The 18605-nt window shown below is 34.4% G+C and overlaps 3 protein-coding genes and 1 long non-coding RNA gene across 4 annotated transcripts in view; 3 read left to right on the plus strand and 1 right to left on the minus strand.

Moving 5' to 3' along the window:
• LOC134802885 (uncharacterized) overlaps window positions 1-18605 on the minus strand; it is an 84482-nt gene that overhangs the window by 64417 nt on the left and 1460 nt on the right. The gene's annotated exons all lie outside the window — the stretch shown is intronic.
• LOC134802685 (G patch domain-containing protein 4) lies at window positions 20-2247 on the plus strand. The gene is made up of 4 exons (XM_063775318.1): window positions 20-187; window positions 355-506; window positions 1044-1324; window positions 1612-2247. The coding sequence occupies exons 1-4, from the start codon at window positions 142-144 to the stop codon at window positions 2195-2197; spliced, it is 1065 nt and encodes a 354-aa protein (XP_063631388.1). The 5' UTR covers window positions 20-141; the 3' UTR covers window positions 2198-2247.
• On the plus strand, window positions 2674-7445 carry LOC134803015 (probable NADH dehydrogenase [ubiquinone] 1 alpha subcomplex subunit 12). Its single transcript, XM_063775742.1, has 4 exons — window positions 2674-2845; window positions 4506-4647; window positions 5061-5117; window positions 6353-7445. The coding sequence occupies exons 1-4, from the start codon at window positions 2745-2747 to the stop codon at window positions 6482-6484; spliced, it is 432 nt and encodes a 143-aa protein (XP_063631812.1). The 5' UTR covers window positions 2674-2744; the 3' UTR covers window positions 6485-7445.
• The window catches only part of LOC134802857 (uncharacterized), a 49847-nt gene continuing 40373 nt past the window's right edge, over window positions 9132-18605 (plus strand). The window contains exon 1 of the mRNA XM_063775593.1: window positions 9132-9762. The gene's annotated coding sequence lies outside the window, so the exon portion shown is untranslated. The remainder of the gene's footprint in view (window positions 9763-18605) is intronic.

Raw genomic sequence — 18605 nt, forward strand, 5'->3', positions numbered from 1 at the left:
TGCAGTTCGATTTGACAGATCGTGTGACTTTTGAGGTTATCCCTAACCTGTTGTAAACATACTGTTTATGTTAAAAAAATATCCTTAAATCATGCTTTAGTAACTATTTATAAGCTAAAATTAGCGTCGAAGCTTACGATAATGGATTTCGCTAGAAAACAACTCGAGAAATACGGCTGGACCGATGGTAAGATACTCCATCTTACGCTTTGATATTTACGATACTACGCATTAGTTTTGATAAGATTTTAAAGTCCTATTCATGTACAAAATAGGCATAAAATCATCCTTATATCAAACTATAGCCTTTATAAACTCAGATAGTAATAATTATTATTTTATTCATGATTTTAGGTAAAGGTTTAGGTAAGAATGAAAACGGTATATCCCAAGCATTGAAGCCCAAATTAAAGCGAAGCGTCACAGGCGTAGGGCATGACGCGGCGTCTGACTTCACAGAACACTGGTGGACGACGCTGTATAACAAGGCAGCTGGTAATGTCGAGGTAATTTGTTTTGTGGCTATTGTTTATTTTAACCCCTTTAACTCTTTAACTGTGTATGATAAGTTGGGCCCGGAATGTTGGGTGCGGATTGTAGGGTGAGAACAAGACTATTTATCAATGTTATTGATAATATGATCTTAAAGTAGTCTCTATATTAAATAAAATCTTGAACAATGTATATCAAACTATCTGTACATACTTTTAATATTTTGAATGTTACATCACATCACCAGAAATAAATAAATGTATGGTTATCATGAAAGTTTAACACATTCAGGGCCTAGAACCCGACTGGCCGGTACACCGTTCATAGCGACTACGCGCTCCATACAGCAAAACCTTGGCTATGCGCTATGGGTTACGCTACATAGGACTGAGTGACAATAAATGTGTTAAAATTAATATATTTGGCTTTGAATTGAACAGTGATGTTTGTTCCCTCCCAAAACACAGTCATGATAAATTACTAACAATTCAAATCTTAATTTACTAGAGCTTTAAAATGATGCTAAACTTGTAACTATTACCATTTCACAGGTTGAAGAGAAAAACGGCAAAACCAAAAAGATCAAAACAAACACAGATGACTTCCAAATATCAAACAGCAACTGGAAACTGACAAAAACAAAAAATAAATCAACCGCAGAAGAGGAACAGTACGCGGACTATTTTGTTAAAAAAGCGACTTTGACAAACGGGGGAGTTAAAATGGAGAAAATGGCAGAGTCAGACTCGGAGAGTGACGGGGAGAAGAAGGATGTATTTAAGATGACCGATGAGGAGCTTTTTGCGGCCTGTGGTGGACGGACAGCACATAAGTATGTTGAAATTTCGGCTATACATGATACCCATCATATTCTTTTCTTAGGTTGAAAAAAAATCCGGCATATCTGGGATTCCAGTCAATAAGCCATTCTATGATGATGTACTTGCATTTTGAATCAGGGAAATTAAGCTAGTCTAGTTATTCCTCAAGCAATTTATGCCTTTGCCATTCTAAAAACATTTGCAGATGCAAAACTTTTGTTTTTGGCTCTAAACAATGTTTCACAAAAACAATACAATCAAATTATTTAATATTTACTGTTCCTTTTTTTTATTCCAGAGGCGCAAGGCATGGATTGCGGGCTATAGGCAAATTAGCAAGAATAGACCAACAAGAACAACATTTGCTTGAACAAGAAAAGTATGAAGGTTACTCGCATTATGAAAAGAAAAAGAAAAATAAAAACAAACCAGCCAATGAACTGCAAGTAGAAGATTTAAATTTGAACAGTGACACAGAAGTTCCTAAAACCAAGAAGAAGAAAAAGAAGAAGCGTTGCTCAAACAGCGAGAGTCTAACGGAAATTGGGAATGGTAACATCGAAGTGGCTGAATGCGCAGAGTCTGAATCTAAGAAAAATAAAAAGAAACGCAAACTGACAGATGAAAATGTTGCCAGTGAAATCGAAGAGGAAAATGGTAGAAAAACGAAAAAATTAAAAAACATTGATGCGAATGTTTCGGATCCTGATGTTGGATGTCTTTTCAAATCAAAGAAAAAGAAAAAGCGAAATGAAAATATGGAATCACTGCCAAAGGATGAAGCGGAATCCAATACTAATTTCCTAAAAACAGACGGAAAGTACGAGTTCCTCGACAACGGGGTGGTTCGGAAAACGAAGAAAAAAAATAAAAAGTCAAAATAACATTCACTCTTTTATTCTGAATGTAATCGATTTGATTTTTACTTTACTAAGTAGCTATTTTTTTTTTCCTTTTTTAGGTACTAATTATTTTAGTAAATAAATACTTTTAACTTTTAATAGTAAAATGGGATATTTTTTCTTTACCCCGTAACCCTTTTTCTTCTTCTTTATTAGGGGCTATATACGGCGCCGCGTACGACAGGCGTGACGTTTAAAGACTAAAGTAATGTTGTTTGGCAACTGACAAAGGTGTTTATAGATAATACAACAGTATGGTTCACTCTGTAAGCTTTTCGGAAGTAAAGTCTGACAAAATAAAGTAGAAATTGAAAAGTGGCAATACTGTAGTGTCGTCCCGTTTACTTAGATTGATTTGAAAGGGACGACACTACAGTATTGCCACTTTTTAATTACTACTTTTTTTTGTCTGACTATAGATTTAGTAGTTTTTAAAAGAATTACTATGGCAACATTAATAATCTGTCAAACGTCAAATAGAAATTACTATTTTGCTTTGCTGCAAAACGAAAATTGATTTGGCTTAAAAATGTCCATTGCAAAGATATTTGCGCTAGATAAGGTAGCCAATTTCTTCAACATCATACGCCAAAATGGAGGCATTCGAGGTTCCCTGTGGAAACTATACCGGTAAGAATCTATTTTATTATGTAATTACTTTATGTTAGGTTATGTTGTTTTGACTTTTACTTTAATTTTGTGTAATTTTCTTTTGTTTTCTTTAGTTAATAAAGTTTTGAAAGACATTTCATTAATTACTAATGCCTTTTAAATAAGTTAAAAGTAACGGAGTTACAAATAAAGACCAAATTTCTTTGACAACTCTTTTTAGTGATGTTTATTTAAGACTTATATGGCAAGAACTATCCTATTTGTATACATACAACATACATGCATAGTCATAGTGTCGCTCAAACACAGTCAGAAAGGATCCGGTTATTCCCCATAAGTGAGCATTTGTGATCCAGTTACGCCCCATTGGTTTATGCATAATTTGGCCACCAGAGGTCCTTGCAAAATGTACTTTGCCCGTATCATGGTATAATAATATACTCCGCCTGGTACTCTATTCCGAGATTCGCGTATGACCTAACTGACACGGGCCTACGTCATCATGCTGTTTACAGGTTCTCAAACTTTAAAATGTGGGAGAATTTTAACCAACGGTGAAAATTATTTTAACGGCATTAATTTTGAGTTATTCATGTAGAAACATAGTAAAATAAAACAAATCTAATGTATTAAATTCAACTTTATTTATCTATACAAGACAAACGTTTGAAAAACTAATTCACAGTTACACATTAATTACCAAGCTTACGACGTAAAAAGTTTGGATAACACTGCGACTGCTGACACTGAGCGAGAAGGAAATAACAATTAACACGCGTTCGACAAGGATGACGGTCAGGGCATGAAGTTATCTAGATCCGAATTGTCAAATGTGACAGAGCTATCCTGTGTTGCCAGTAATGTAAACAGAATTACCCGAACGTCTGAAATTTCTTTCGTGAATCGGAAGATATTGCTAACGAATAATTAAAAATGACGTGTTATTGTAAAATTTAAGATAAAATACATATAAATGAAAATTATAAAATTATAAAGAAATATTTTAACTTATTAACCATAGGTATAATGTACCCATGTAACATGTTATGTTGAAATAAAGTGGCAATGTTATTGTGACGTAGGCCCATGTCACTCTGGGAATAGAAGACCATGTTTTATTAGACCATGGCCCGTATAAAATTTTGGTCTTGCGCTGCCACTGATTGACAACTCCAGGGATTAGACTGGTTTTTGGCAAAAACTTCGAAATAACCATATATTTTGAATTACTTTATACTCCAAGTATAGGACTCAGCTGTGTTTTAAGGTAACGACTTCGTAATATTAGATTGCCCAATTTAAATTAAATAATTAACAAAGAACGAAAAAATACCGGTTTTGTAACCCATACACAAAATACCGGTATCCAATCTCTGGACAGCTCCTATCATCTGTAAATGAATGTAATAATTCCTTTATTTCAGACAGTAAATTTCATTTTTTTTCCTACAGTTCTTGCGTATTTTTTTTCCCTGTCTGTGTGCCACTTATTGGCAAAAGGCCTCCTCCAACCTTCTCCATTCCTCTCTATCCTTGGCAACTCTCGTCCATGTGTTGCTGTGGCTTTGATGTCGTCCACCCATCTTCTAAATGGTCTACCTCTTTTCCTTTTCTTATAGCCTGTGAACCAGTTCACAGTTGAACTGTAAATGAATACATACTTTCTATTCTTCCACAGTCAGGATGAACTGAAGGACGGTACCCTAATAGGCGAAGACAAGTTCGGCAACAAGTACTATGAGAATCCCCGCTACTTCTATTCCCGTAATCGCTGGGTGGAGTACTCTCCCAACTTTCACATGAACTATGATGCCAGTCAGGTAAACATTTACTTCCTTTTTTAATAAAACAAGAGAATCATGTTTCATAATTTATTACAAAAAAATAAGTTTTTACATTTTTAGGAGTTTGATTGGTATCTTTTTGTTTATTATATTTTTTTTTTATTTAATCTGTATTGCACAATACATGAAGGTACAAATGGCGAACTTAATGCCTTAAGGCATTCTCTACCAGTCACCCAATGGGTTAACCCAGAAAGATTAAGTAGGTGCAGTGTCTTTTAAAGTAAATGAATTTGTAAACAAGACTTTATATGAGTATAAACTATATTGATAAACTTACAAATAACATATAAACATACATACATAGATACATAATTACATACATATTAATATACCTAGTGCTAGTGTGAACCATTATAATTAAATATGTATTTTAAAAATAATTCCAGGTCCCCGCTGAATGGTTCGGCTGGCTGCACTACAAGACCGATCTTCCCCCACACCAGGTATTTAAACATGGGATCAGGGATCGGAACCGGTTTTTTGCAAACGCTTCGAAATGGTTACATATTATTCGAATTATTTTATGCTCCAAATGTAGGAATTAGTTGTGTTTTTAGGTAACGAATTCGTATTATTAGATTGCCCAGTTAGAAATGAAATAATTAACAAAGGAAAAAATACCGGTTTCGTTCCCATACAAATAATACGCGTATCTGAGGGCCTACCGCGAACCACATGTTGCCTCCCAGTCACACTTACGTACGAATTTACAAGTGCGACAGAGAGGCAACACGTCGGACGTGGTTCGCGGTAGGCCCTCTGTATCGGAATCGGTTATTGCAAAAACTTCGAAATGGTTATACATATATTTTGAATTACTTTATTCTCCAAATGTAGGACTCAGTTTTGTTTTTAGGTAACGATTAACGAATTAGTATTATTATATTGCCCAATTATACTCTGTCTTTAGGTATTTAAATAAACCGGGCAAGTGCGAGTCGGACTCGCGCACGAAGGGTTCCGTACCATAATGCAAAAAAAAAACGAAAAAAAAAGCAAAAAAAAAACGGTCACCCATCCAAGTACTGACCACTCCCGACGTTGCTTAACTTTGGTCAAAAATCACGTTTGTTGTATGGGAGCCCCATTTAAATCTTTATTTTATTCTGTTTTTAGTATTTGTTGTTATAGCGGCAACAGAAATACATCATTTGTGAAAATTTCAACTGTCTAGCTATCACGGTTCGTGAGATACAGCCTGGTGACAGACGGACGGACGGACGGACGGACGGACAGCGAAGTCTTAGTAATAGGGTCCCGTTTTACCCTTTGGGTACGGAACCCTAAAAAGTAAACTAAATCTACCCTCAAATGGCTCGTTAAGCCAGTTGAGGGTAGACGAAAACATTACACGATCAAATAATGTAGGTTAAAGTCAGGTCGTTCATTGACTGATCCAGGCGGTTTTGTAATTGGTCGGTTAACCAATAAATGTTATAACTACCCGAAAATGTACAAATTGTTTGTTTACTTTTATTTAAATACCTAAAGATACAGACATAGAAATGAAATAATTAACAAAGAAGGAAAAAATACCGGTTTCGTTCCCATATCAAAAATACTGATCTGATCCTGGATTGGAAAAAAATAAGCTGCCTAAATTACTAATTCCACGCAGACAAAGTCGGGCAAAAGCTAGTATTATCTAAAGTGAAATCATAATCTCTTACTTTTGCAGGACCCCAGCCGACCTAAATATGATTGGATGCTCTATGGCAACGAGAACCTCTCCGGCACCAAGGGGCAATATGTACCCTACAGCACCACCAGACCCAAGGTCGAGGCCTGGGTCCCCAAGTCCAAGGAATGAACTGTTTACAACCCCTGTTCTGATATACAGTCTTGACAGTAAAGAGTAGAAATAGAGGGCGCCACTGCGCGAAAGCAACGTTGTGTATTAGCCTATTAGCGCCATCTACAGCCACTTTTGGGAACCCACCATTTTTTAAATGCTCTGTTAAGTAGTGTTACAGTTGAAAATCGAATCAAACGCCTTAAAACCCAGGTGTACCCAAGTAGGTACAATGGGCGCTAATGGGTTTCTATGTTGTACATACATTCATAATGATATTATACTTTGGCAAACCTATATTGTAGTAGAAGTAGGCACGAAATGACTACGGGAGGACAACTCATCGCGCCTACATTTTTATGATATATCCATCTCATTCTGCCGCATAAGAACGTATTGTATGATATGTATTTGACAAGGGTTCATCCACTTATTACGTCACAGCAACCGGGCCTGGGGGGGGGGGGGGGCACTCTTAGTGTGACAGTACGTATTAAATACTTACCTATCTCTTTCCTATGAAAAAGTATGACAGGGGGCGGGGGGAGTCTAAAGATCGTAATTTTGTGTGATGTAATTAATGGATGACCCCCAATCGTATCACCATCAAGTTCCTCTTTATTTTCTACCATTTCTACTCTTTACCATCGAACTGTACCTACATGTTGCATCTATTTTAGTTATTTTATAACCTATAAGTAAATAAAATTATAGGTTATAATGTGAACTAAAGTAAAGGTAAATCGTATGATTTGTCGACCCCCTTATTCATAAACGCGCTACAAACCTCAATTAGCTAATAATCGTCCTTATCTGTCATTTTGACTTATGTATTTGTAAGAAAGGGATAAAACATAATTTAACTAAATCAGGCCCGTAAAGTTTCATGAATAAGGGGGTTAGCCAATATCTTTAAAATACTGGCACTTGTTACATTTTAGTTTTAAGTAGAAAATGGAATAAATCTATTTATACAAGCTTTTCGCGTTTCATTGCAGTGCACACAAAAAGTAAGACCCTATAGGGTCATTGCGCTAGTTTCCGTTCAGTTCTAACTTCAACATTTATTCAGCAAATACTTAGGCCACAAGGGCACTTTATGACGTCATCATTGAGTTTACATACAAGTTTATTTTTATCTAGTTTTAGTTCACTTCGTAAAATTTGAATATAAACCTACCTTGCCGCACAAATTTAGACTTATTGCAATCCTTCATGTCTAATGGATCTATATACATAAAAAAAAATATTTCGCAAGTAGCGAATTAAAAATAAAAGTTGCTACTCCGTCAAGTGGACGAAAACTAGAGCTGGACAAAAACTAGCGCAATGACCCTATCCTTTGATAATTGCACATCTGGTTTTATGAGAAGTTTGACGATAGGCCAACCACTAGTAATAGTACTAGCTAGTACTACCGTACAGAAAGGACACTTCCTACAAAACCGAAGTTTGACAGCGATTCAGGGACGAATCATGATATCCCTTTCTAACTTATGGCACTATCCCTTTCGGCTATTTAGGGTTGTCAAACTTCAAGTTATTATCTTTGGTCGTGCACGCAAAGGGACGTCAAGTTGTGTCAACCCTAATAATAGCCGGAGCAATGCTGAGCCGAAAAGAAGCCGAGTTTGCCCGAAGTCAGGAGTGTCTCCCCACTGCCACAAGCATTGTTTTTTGTATGTTTGAACCAAAATCTGTATAGTCCGACAAGAAATAGGGCGCCAGTCTAGAGGCCCTATCGCGAAACACGAAAATCGAAATTTCGTTATCTGCCTGTCTATCACTAGCACATTCGGGCGATAGAGACGTAGATAACGAAATTTATATTTTCGTGTTTCGCGGTAAGGCCCCAGTACACAGTAATCAAGGATGGTCCATGACAAGCCATCGCCATTGTGTACAGGGTGCAATGGTAAACAACGGCGGATGGATGGTGCGCAATCGTAGAGATGTCGGTTTTTTTGACACTTCAAATAAAAGGAATCGTGGCCTGTGTCGTTAACACAGTCGCCCATGGCAGTGGCTTGGCATGGTCCATCGTTAGCCACTATGTACGGCCTTTAGGCTCTCCGTAGACAATATCGAGGCCTAGTTTCGGCTGAGATTACTCGGCAATGAGTTGATTTCAGTTGGAGCCTACTACAAACCAGTTTTACTGTACGGGGACTGGGCGCTGGTGCTCAAACTGTACGCTCACGCTGAACGGATATTAAAGGACTACATAAAAAAAAAATGTAAATACAGGCTGTGTAAATACATTTGAGGGTAAGTAGATTATGTTTACTCTTTTTTAAATACCTAAAGATAGAGACTAAAGTGTCATTCTATGGAACTTGCTAACTATGTAAAACCGCCATATTGAAATTGTCAAAGAATGACGAATTTACAAGTGACTTTTGTCTAGTAAATTCGTCATAAGGTCCCTTTTTATAGATAACGTCACATATATCCTTATCACAGTAGACATATAATATAATTGAAATTATTCATTTCAGGCACAAATCCCATATACTTAGTGCAGTAAAGTCAAAAATATGGGTGCATACAAATTACTCAAAAATATGTCCCATATAGTTCTTAATTCGCTGACTTAAAGAGCTATGGGACATGTTTTTGAGTATGATGAGTGCACCCATATTTTTACACTTGACTGTACACAAACTACTGTTGGCTAATTATATTTTAATAATTTCTACTCGTACTTTCTTATTTCTTCGCCTTTTACGCAAAGAATCAACTAAGTTACAGTTCCTAACAAGCTTAACAGGAACTTTCCAAAGTTTGAGAAGCTTTTCTTCACAGCAACTGCCCACGATATATGTATACCCAGAGGATTACAACGCCGGAGCTTTCAGATTAAATCACTCTACTTTCAACCTAAATAGCTTACAAGACGGTTTAATTTACTTTGTCCTGCATGCTAACTATGGTCACGCCAAAGTAATTACCTTCAGTAAAGAAATTACGACTTTATACCGATGTAATAAGGTTGTAAGTAAGTTGTAGCGTTAATTAAGTCCGATTGACGAGGCGAACTTTTTGCTTTACACAGGTAAAAATATCTTCGGCAGTCTCAGTCGAGTTGAGACGCGGCCGCGTACGCGTCCCTTATTTAAAAACACAGCGTTCTAAGTTTAAAAATTTAAACAATTTCAACAGTTTTTAGCAAGTTTTAGGTTATGTTTCGTAATGTGAATGTGAGTTATAGTGGTTCGTTTTGCAAAATGGAGTTTTAAAACAGTTTTTCAGTGATAAACTGTTTCGAAACAGGATTTTCGTGACATAATTTAATGGTAAGCTCGTTTACTCGTATTATTAGTTTATTTTCTTATGTTTTATTAGTAAGTTTTATGAGAAACAGGCCGGAAAGAACAAAGGTAACATCCTACAAACTAGTTTCGAATGGAAAGGCGGATTTGAATCTGTAACTTGTTAAGGATGTTTGATGTAGGACCGTTGTCTTTTTTGTCGAAAAAAATCGCGTTGGCGTTTAAGATAGTGATGTTACACGTGTTGTTTCTTATCGATAACGATTTCAGATTAAATAATATATTTACGTGATATTTTTAATTATAAATTTTATTCATGTTATAATTTCATTCATACATGCATTAGGTAAGTAAGTATATTATAAAAACTAAGGAGTATCCTGAATCCCCTGATTTATGTAGAAATAAAATTACATGTCTATAGTGTTGGTTCCTACTTTAACTAAATGAAAAAGTAGACATTTTACATTTTAATTTTGAAGTAAACTCCATCACTTTTGCACACAACCGCATAAGAGAAGTATGTACATTGTTTTATTTACTTTTCCTATACGCATCGACAGACGGTCAGTTGTCAAAAGAAGCAATTATACTATAAATATCATATAATTTCACTCGGTAAAAGGCGTGTAATTTGAGCATACAATAGCGGTAGAGTGTAATCAAACGATTGATATAGAGAATAGCTCGGTATTTCTCCCACACTCACATTCGTATTAAAAAGGCGTATGTGACAATTGTTAGATGTCACTTACGCCTATTCTTGTAATTTTATTGTTTGAGGGGCTCAAATGACCGTCATTGCTTCGCAAATGTGGGCTGTTGACAAATTGAATTGTATTTCAAACGAATGACACAAGTTGACTTGCAATGTATGTTGAATTGAAGTACATATGAATTCAATTCAATACAGGACCGAGAACGCGTATGTGACACCTCGGGAGTGGCAAGCTGTTATAAACTTTTTTAATATTCTAGATAAATACAGTCAAGTAGGTATATTGCAATTTAATAAATTGACTAAAAGAGAAATACTATAAGTTTATTGTTGTCTTATTAAGCATCACTTTAGGAAAAGTAAAAATGGTTACTTATATACCTACCTTTGCAAATGATCTAGAGTTAGACCGAGAAAAGTCTGCAGAGATTTTGATAGCCCACGCAGTGCAAGTGTTATTTTATACGTCAAACTTCTATGAAATTATGACGTATAAGTAACACTTGCACTGCGTGGGCTATGAAAATCGCTGCAGACTTTTCTTGATCTAACTCTATTGAGATTGTGGGTATGGAGATTTAAAAGTTAATTAAATTCAAGAAACATGTCACGCATACTCTTACTCTCCTCGAACAAGTTTTTTGCTTTCTGTAAGTCCTGCGTGTTTAATAAACATTTGTATTTGAATTGAAAGACAAAAAAATCTTACACGTGCATAGCATATGCTTTGAATTAATTATGAAACCATTAATTCAATAAAGCGTGCTTATTGTGAGAATAAGAACTCCTTTGCCTTGTTGAATGCATCGAAAATGGCCTGTCTCTGCCTTCATGGTTCAAAGAAAAGAGATGAAATATGTATGAATTATACATATGAGTAATTAGGAAGCATAATAACTTGATTGTTTTGCATTTAATATGGGGAAAATCGTTGTTTTTTAAGTCAATGACCATCAACTTAAATACCTACTATTTACCGAGTCAACGACTAATACTATTTTTCTAAATAGTATTAATCGTTGACTCGGTTGACTGTTATAAATGGGGTCCCTTTGTTTCACATAAAGTTTTAAGTCATAATGTTTTGTTTGTCATATTATGTTTACTAGTCCTAAAACTGAAACCGTTTACTTTACAGGATTTTCGTAAGGTTATCCTCTATAGATAGGTTAGGTTAGTTTTCTTTTTGGCAATCCTGAAAAGTTACGCGTTTCTGAACCAAATAAATTATGACTAACGAAAATCCGGACAAAACAATACATTATGACTTAAAACTTTTTGGGAAACAATAGAGACCCGTTTTAAATACAGTGATTAATATGATTAAATAAATCTTGTAATATATCAAGAACAAATAAACTAACATGAATAGCTTGAATTTAATTAAACAAATAAACTTATAGCGGCAGTTAAAACGTTATTAAAGGAGAAAGAATAGAAAGATAAATAGGTATTATAAATATGCTTCACAAAAATACAAATTTTCTTTTATAATGCAGGCAGTACCAGTTCTACCTGCATCTTACAAAGTTTCCGTAGTGATGTACCCTACTTTATCGATAGAATGAAACCAAATTTTGGCCTATGATATATTCTGCGAATATTTAACAATAGTATCAAATCAATGTTGTTTGATTCTCATTTCCTACACCTTCTACTTTTTCTCTAAGTCTATTTTTTATATTAAAATTAATTCCTGAATTATTGGGTCGAGTTAATTATAAATAAATAATGTAGAAGTTATTTAACTGACGTATAGTCATAAGCCAAACTAATGGAAAAAAAATATTGGAAATAAATAATAAATAATAATAACAAATTTCAGATTAGCTTTAGTGATAGTAGCACCGCCCACAATCTCTCTGCTTTGCCTTAAGGCTGACTAGTAGAGAATGCTTTTTGGCATTAAGTCCGTCTTTTGTACGATAAGTTTTCTTTTGTGCAGTAAAGTTTTAAATAATTAAACAAAGTAGGTAAAGTAGGTAGGCATTTAAATTCGTATCTGCAATTAGTAACAGTAAGCAAATAGCCTCAAGCGTGTATATCATGAGTATTACAAGATTATCGATTTTCATAACATGTAACATTAACAATAGTAGGAAAAGTTTTTCTAATTCAGGGTAAAATGGATTGCTTCCCGGCATTTATTTCATCAGAAGTTATTCCCCGTTTCTAAATTGCTATTTATACACATTCCAGGAATGTCGGGACTCGTTTAAAAGCAATTCCTCATAACGGCCGTTGATATCACATTTCTGCGCCGAGTGCGTTGACAGTAGTGTTGTGCTACTTGTAAGTCCATAATCATATTATCGATATAGATGTCATAACTTTAGACTTAATTTCCCGCCGCATTTTTATGATTTTGTAGAGCTTTTTTCATTTACTATTTTATATTTTATTCTCAATGCTATGTATGATGGGTAACTTGTTTTTTAAATGGTACACCTAAAAACCAAAATAAATGCTTAGCTAAATGACAGACAATGGCTGAACTATATATTGAACGGATTTTAATGAATTTCGATATTTAGTAAGTTTAAGGCCTATTTTTTTGACTTACCAACATGTATTGGGTTTAACCATAGGTCATTTTATATTTGTGTACAAAATTTAAGGTATATTTTCAGTATATGGAAGACTCATATAGATAATGTATGTGCTAAAATGGCAACTGGCGTTTACGCCCTTAAACAACTTCGCACAATTATTTCACGTAAGTGTCTCATTCAATCATATTACGCTTATGTACACTCTATTATGACATATGGTATAATACTGTGGGGAAACTCATCGGACCATGAGAGAGTACTGAAAATGCAAAAGCAGGCTATAAGAGTGATCATGAATGCTGGATACAAAGACACATGCCGAGAGTTTTTCAAAACCCTGAAAATCATGACATCAGTGGCCCAATACATATATGAAACTATTACGTTTGTCAGGGAGAATATACACACGTTCAGAAAGAAAGGAGAATCGGAGCGCCCAAATCGTTATCCAAATGACCTCTGTATGAGCCCCCATAAAATCGCAATGGCAAAAAAAATGCCAGGAGTTATTGGTCGTAATTTATATAATAAATTACCCGAACATCTCAAAAAGGAATCAAGATTGACAGTGTTTCGTGCTCAAGTGAAAGACCTATTATTAAAAAATACTCTGTATAACTTAAATGAATTTAATGAAATGTGAATGTTACAAATTATGACATGCATGCATCTTAGTTTAATATTTCCTGACTAGTCGCACTTGTTAGTAGTATAGATATTGTGTACACGATGTATATCTTTAATGTACCTATTACCATGTGTGATGAATAAACTATTATCTATCTATCTATCTATATTAAATATATAATTATCTATCTTTCTTAATTTAAACTCTCCGGTGAAGATATTTTTTATTTTGCAAATTAGTCATATTATCTAAAAGTAGATTATGGAGTTAGTATTTTTCAAACAGCATGGGTATTGGTACGATGAAAGATGTCATCTTCATACAAATAACCTTAAAACGCAAAATCACGAATAATACTACTGATAACTTTTCTCACCATGCCCATGCAGCCGGCGTATTATGGATCGCTTTATCCATCTTTATCCACGTGATAAAATAACTGTCATATTTTAACACCGCGGGGTAGAAAGTGACGGACACCGTTTTATCACGCTGTCACGTACCGTAGACAAGAACGACCATCATATCCGTACTGTTTGAAAAATTCTGTTGTGATAAGTGATAACAACGCGGTCTTAGTTCGCAGAAAACACTGTCAGTCACTGATATACTCTTAAATGATACAGACAATTAACCTCTTTCAGCGAATGTATGGTTCATTGTCTTGAGAACAACTGCTAATTTTATTTAGAGACGGTCTATTATGAATTAGATAAGCTATGAATTATACTATTTTGAAAATGAAGGCCCTATAAAGGTCACGTACAGTACACCCATTTTATTCGACGCTATAAGTGTGTCCTGTTTGCCATTTATCCAGTATATCTTGAAACGTGTCACTTTGTAATAAATGTATTATGTCGCTATTAATTAGTTTCATTTGTATTACAAAGTAATAACCTTGTATTGATATTTAATTACCTTGTATTGGCTTGGCCCCAGCCAGGTCAAATCTTTAACTTTCCAAACAAACGTAGTTAAGAACAATAGTAGGTAAGTATTAGAATGCTCACAGATTATTAATGCCTACTATTGTTGCTATATTATTATTTTTGTATACTATGCATAGTTGCATAGTCATAGACATATAGTATAATGTTTCTTCTCATCGACTACATATTGATGTATGTAAGTAATAAGTATAAGTACATTTTTTTTTCTATAGCACGAAAGCTACTCAATAGTGTTGTGCATTTTATCGATATTTTACACAAATCTTTTTTTGGTAAACTTTCTCTGACCCCCGACACAAAATGATGCGAAATACGATTGTGCGGTGAAAAATGAGCAACAATTACTCACGATTCTTGGATGTACATATCAAACTTTCACTACTTACCGAATTTAGTTTAAGTTATGCAAGAAAATTGCACGAGGCACGGAAAGGTACGATTAAGTTATAAATATACTTACCTAAACAAAACCGTATTATGTAATTTTATTAGCAGTCACAGGAAAACGTTGGTATCTTACTGACCCTGAGGCCGATTCGAGCGTAAGTTTTGATTTCAAAACAATATTATTTACATGAGGTCATTTTTTAGGGTTCCGTACCCAAAGGGTAAAACGGGACCCTATTACTAAGACTTCGCTGTCCGTCCGTCCGTCCGTCCGTCCGTCCGTCTGTCACCAGGCTGTATCTCACGAACCGTGATAGCTAGACAGTTGAAATTTTCACAGATGATGTATTTCTGTTGCCGCTATAACAACAAATACTAAAAACAGAATAAAATGTGACGTCCCACGGTCAAAGGTACCTTATGGCGGGTATGGAGTTATGCATACCCCAGTAGTCTACACTAAATAAGCTATCGATAACACAAAAGATCAACCTTCTAGGTTGCGTAGTTACAGAGATATGATTTTTTGAAAATAATGTTGTGAAATGAGCAACTTTACGATAGAGAAGTTTTAAGTTTAGCCGCCTAAAAAACTATGTTCCTGAAGTAAGTTACATAGTTGACTACAAGTAATAATGCCTTATATATCTGAGATTAAAAAATATTGCGACTTGTTCTGTAATGCAAATAGAAACTTTTGATATCGACTGATTTATGTGTATACTAACCAATCTCTTGAAAATAAAGTTTTATTTCATTTTCACGATTGATTGCAATGAGCTCTCAAGATTAAAATTTTATCTATTAGAAAACGACACTGACAGACAGTTTAAGCAAAAAACAATACCGATTTAGAGGTGAAAATGTATTTTCTGACTTTTTCATATAAAATCACAAAATTGAATATTTTTACTTTTAATGTGACACACAATCAATTTTTCTGAGCACATATGAAAGAAATTCTGTCATTCAAATGAAATAAATCCTAAAACCCCAACTAAATACTATATTTAACCCCTTATGCCACTTTAAACTTACATAACAATAACAGTATTTGCTCCATACATTTACGAAAAGGTACCTTATGGAAATAAATCTAATAATACATCACTACAAAATATCAATCATATTATAGTTTATCTTTTATGAATAGAAAATATTAATTTACATTAAACTGCCCCCAATTTAATTAGTTCTTCGTCATAATAATCTTAAAGAAGACCAATAATTTGTATGTAATGAAAAGGTACCTTGTGGTCAAGTTACATGATGAGGCATGATGATGATGGAACAGTTAGGATAAACTAATAATATTTTGGGGTTAAGATGGTATAAATCGTCTATTTCTTATCAATAATATATTTCGGTTGCTATTGAAGATAAGCGGCATTGAGGTTCAATGACCTCAGATATTCCATAAGGTAATGCGTCGGGTATTGGCATTTTTCAGCAAACCAATGGCTGATTTACTGCATGCGACCAAACCAAATGAAGATTATTCTAGTTAAGAAAGACTTGACGAGAGTAACTTTGGTATAATAGCAGTCTACTTGGATTTGTGATGTCGGTCTATGTACGGTTATAATATTTGCGAGGCGCCCCAACCAGAACTGAAATTATCAAATTAGTTTTGCAGAATGCTAATACAGTTCTCTACCAAACTTCTTTTCCCGTATTGACTAGTTTTTTTGGGAATTTTCAATCATTTTTCCATAAGGTACCTTTTCTACTAAACTCTGAGACGACATTACTAGGCTTATAACTAACTTATAACAAAAATAAAAACAGGTAAACAAACGTTACGCATTAAGGTTTCAGATCACACAATAAAAAAAAATTGAGCATTTTTTCACCTCTTTACAAAACATTTAATATCTCCTAAACTAGAAACCCTCATAAGGTACCTTTTCCCGTGGAACGTCACAAATAAAGATTTAAATGGGGCTCCCATACAACAAACGTGATTTTTGACCAAAGTTAAGCAACGTCGGGAGTGGTCAGTACTTGGATGGGTGACCGTTTTTTTTTGCTTTTTTTTTGTTTTTTTATTTTGCATTATGGTATGAAACCCTTCGTGCGCGAGTCCGACTCGCACTTGCCCGGTTTTTTTATCATTCGCACGTGCATTTCGCTCATATTTGTCCGTACATACAGGATGTCCCAGAACTGCCACGTCAAAGTGACACCGGAGGTAGGTCAACCCAAGAGGAACCTAACCAACCTAACATGACCCCAGTAAAAGTTGCACGGTTTTCGAGTTTCGTATCGTAAAGCTGGATTAAAAAGTAAAACAAAATCATTTAAATGATTTTTTTTTGGTATCAGTGATAACCCTACAAAGTTATTTACATTTTGAATTGACACATGTCATGTCATTAAAAAGTTCATCTTGCTAGGGTTGAAACATACAGATTTTTGCACTAATGCTTAAAAAACTGTAAGAAATATTAACGTGATTAATAAGTGAAAAATAAAGTAAGTAGCCTAAACAATTCCCCGTTTGCATAAAAGTCCCTCGTTCTGTTTCACCCGATATATTCATAATTATATTTAAGTAGGTATCTCATAAAACGCTAAACTATCATCGGTGAGTAATAAAACCTAATGTGTACACTTCATGCGATGGGATGGTAATCGATTTATCCGTAACGCTATAAAAGTATATTAACTTTACGATTGGTTTTTATTACTTAGAACTCTTTGATTCGTGAAACAGACTTGTTTCTGTTTGACAAGTACCTATACGTTTTTGATGAAATGTTATTGACAAAGTTATATATACATACATATCTAAAAGCATCTAAGCAAAGGTGTTTAAATTTATCTGTGTGATAATATATGTGTAACTCATCTTTATTTTAATATAATTAATGTTAATGATAACTCTATAAGTACACAAATAATGATGTGTCCATTATAAGTAGAATGCGTTAAATGTAAATTTACAAACCGGCTTGTAACTTAAATTTCTTTTCTTTTCTATGTATACACGGTGTAACATGAGGAAACCGAATAATTTTAACAGCGTATTCCTGATCATATTTAGAGACAAAAATGTCCTATAAACTTTTTTGAAATTCGCCTAGTTTCAGAGATAATATTAATTAAAAAATAAACTAGTTTTTATTGTTACATGGTGTAAAAGGCCTTTTTGATGGTCATGTTGCTGCTATGGGACGTAGTCTAAATATCCTTATTGATAGATGTCAAAAAGTGACAAGTAACACTTTGCAAAAAGTAGGTTTTACGAAAAAAAATGTAAAAATCAATTTTAAGCGACAAGTTTACCAATAACATTTATTTTTTATGTACAAATACATTCAAAAAATTTAAAAAACAACACAAAAAAAATTTTTTTTTGGCGAAATTGACCTAAACTCATATTAATTTTTTTCCTTCTTTTGACCTCAGAAATGCGTGGTTAAAATTATTCGGTTTCCTCATGTTACACCGTGTATAAATAAAACTGAAAATTCAGCCAGCTTGCTGTTTTCGCTTCTACCTATTTTAAAATTACGTATATAAAGTTTTTTTAAATAATGCTACACAATTTAATTCTAGTTTATCCTACTACCCATGAACACGGTAATCACCGGCATCTCAAATATTTCACACTAGTGCACCGTGCA

This window comes from Cydia splendana, chromosome 25, assembly GCF_910591565.1.
Source record: "Cydia splendana chromosome 25, ilCydSple1.2, whole genome shotgun sequence".
NCBI classification, from domain to species: Eukaryota; Metazoa; Arthropoda; class Insecta; order Lepidoptera; family Tortricidae; genus Cydia; species Cydia splendana.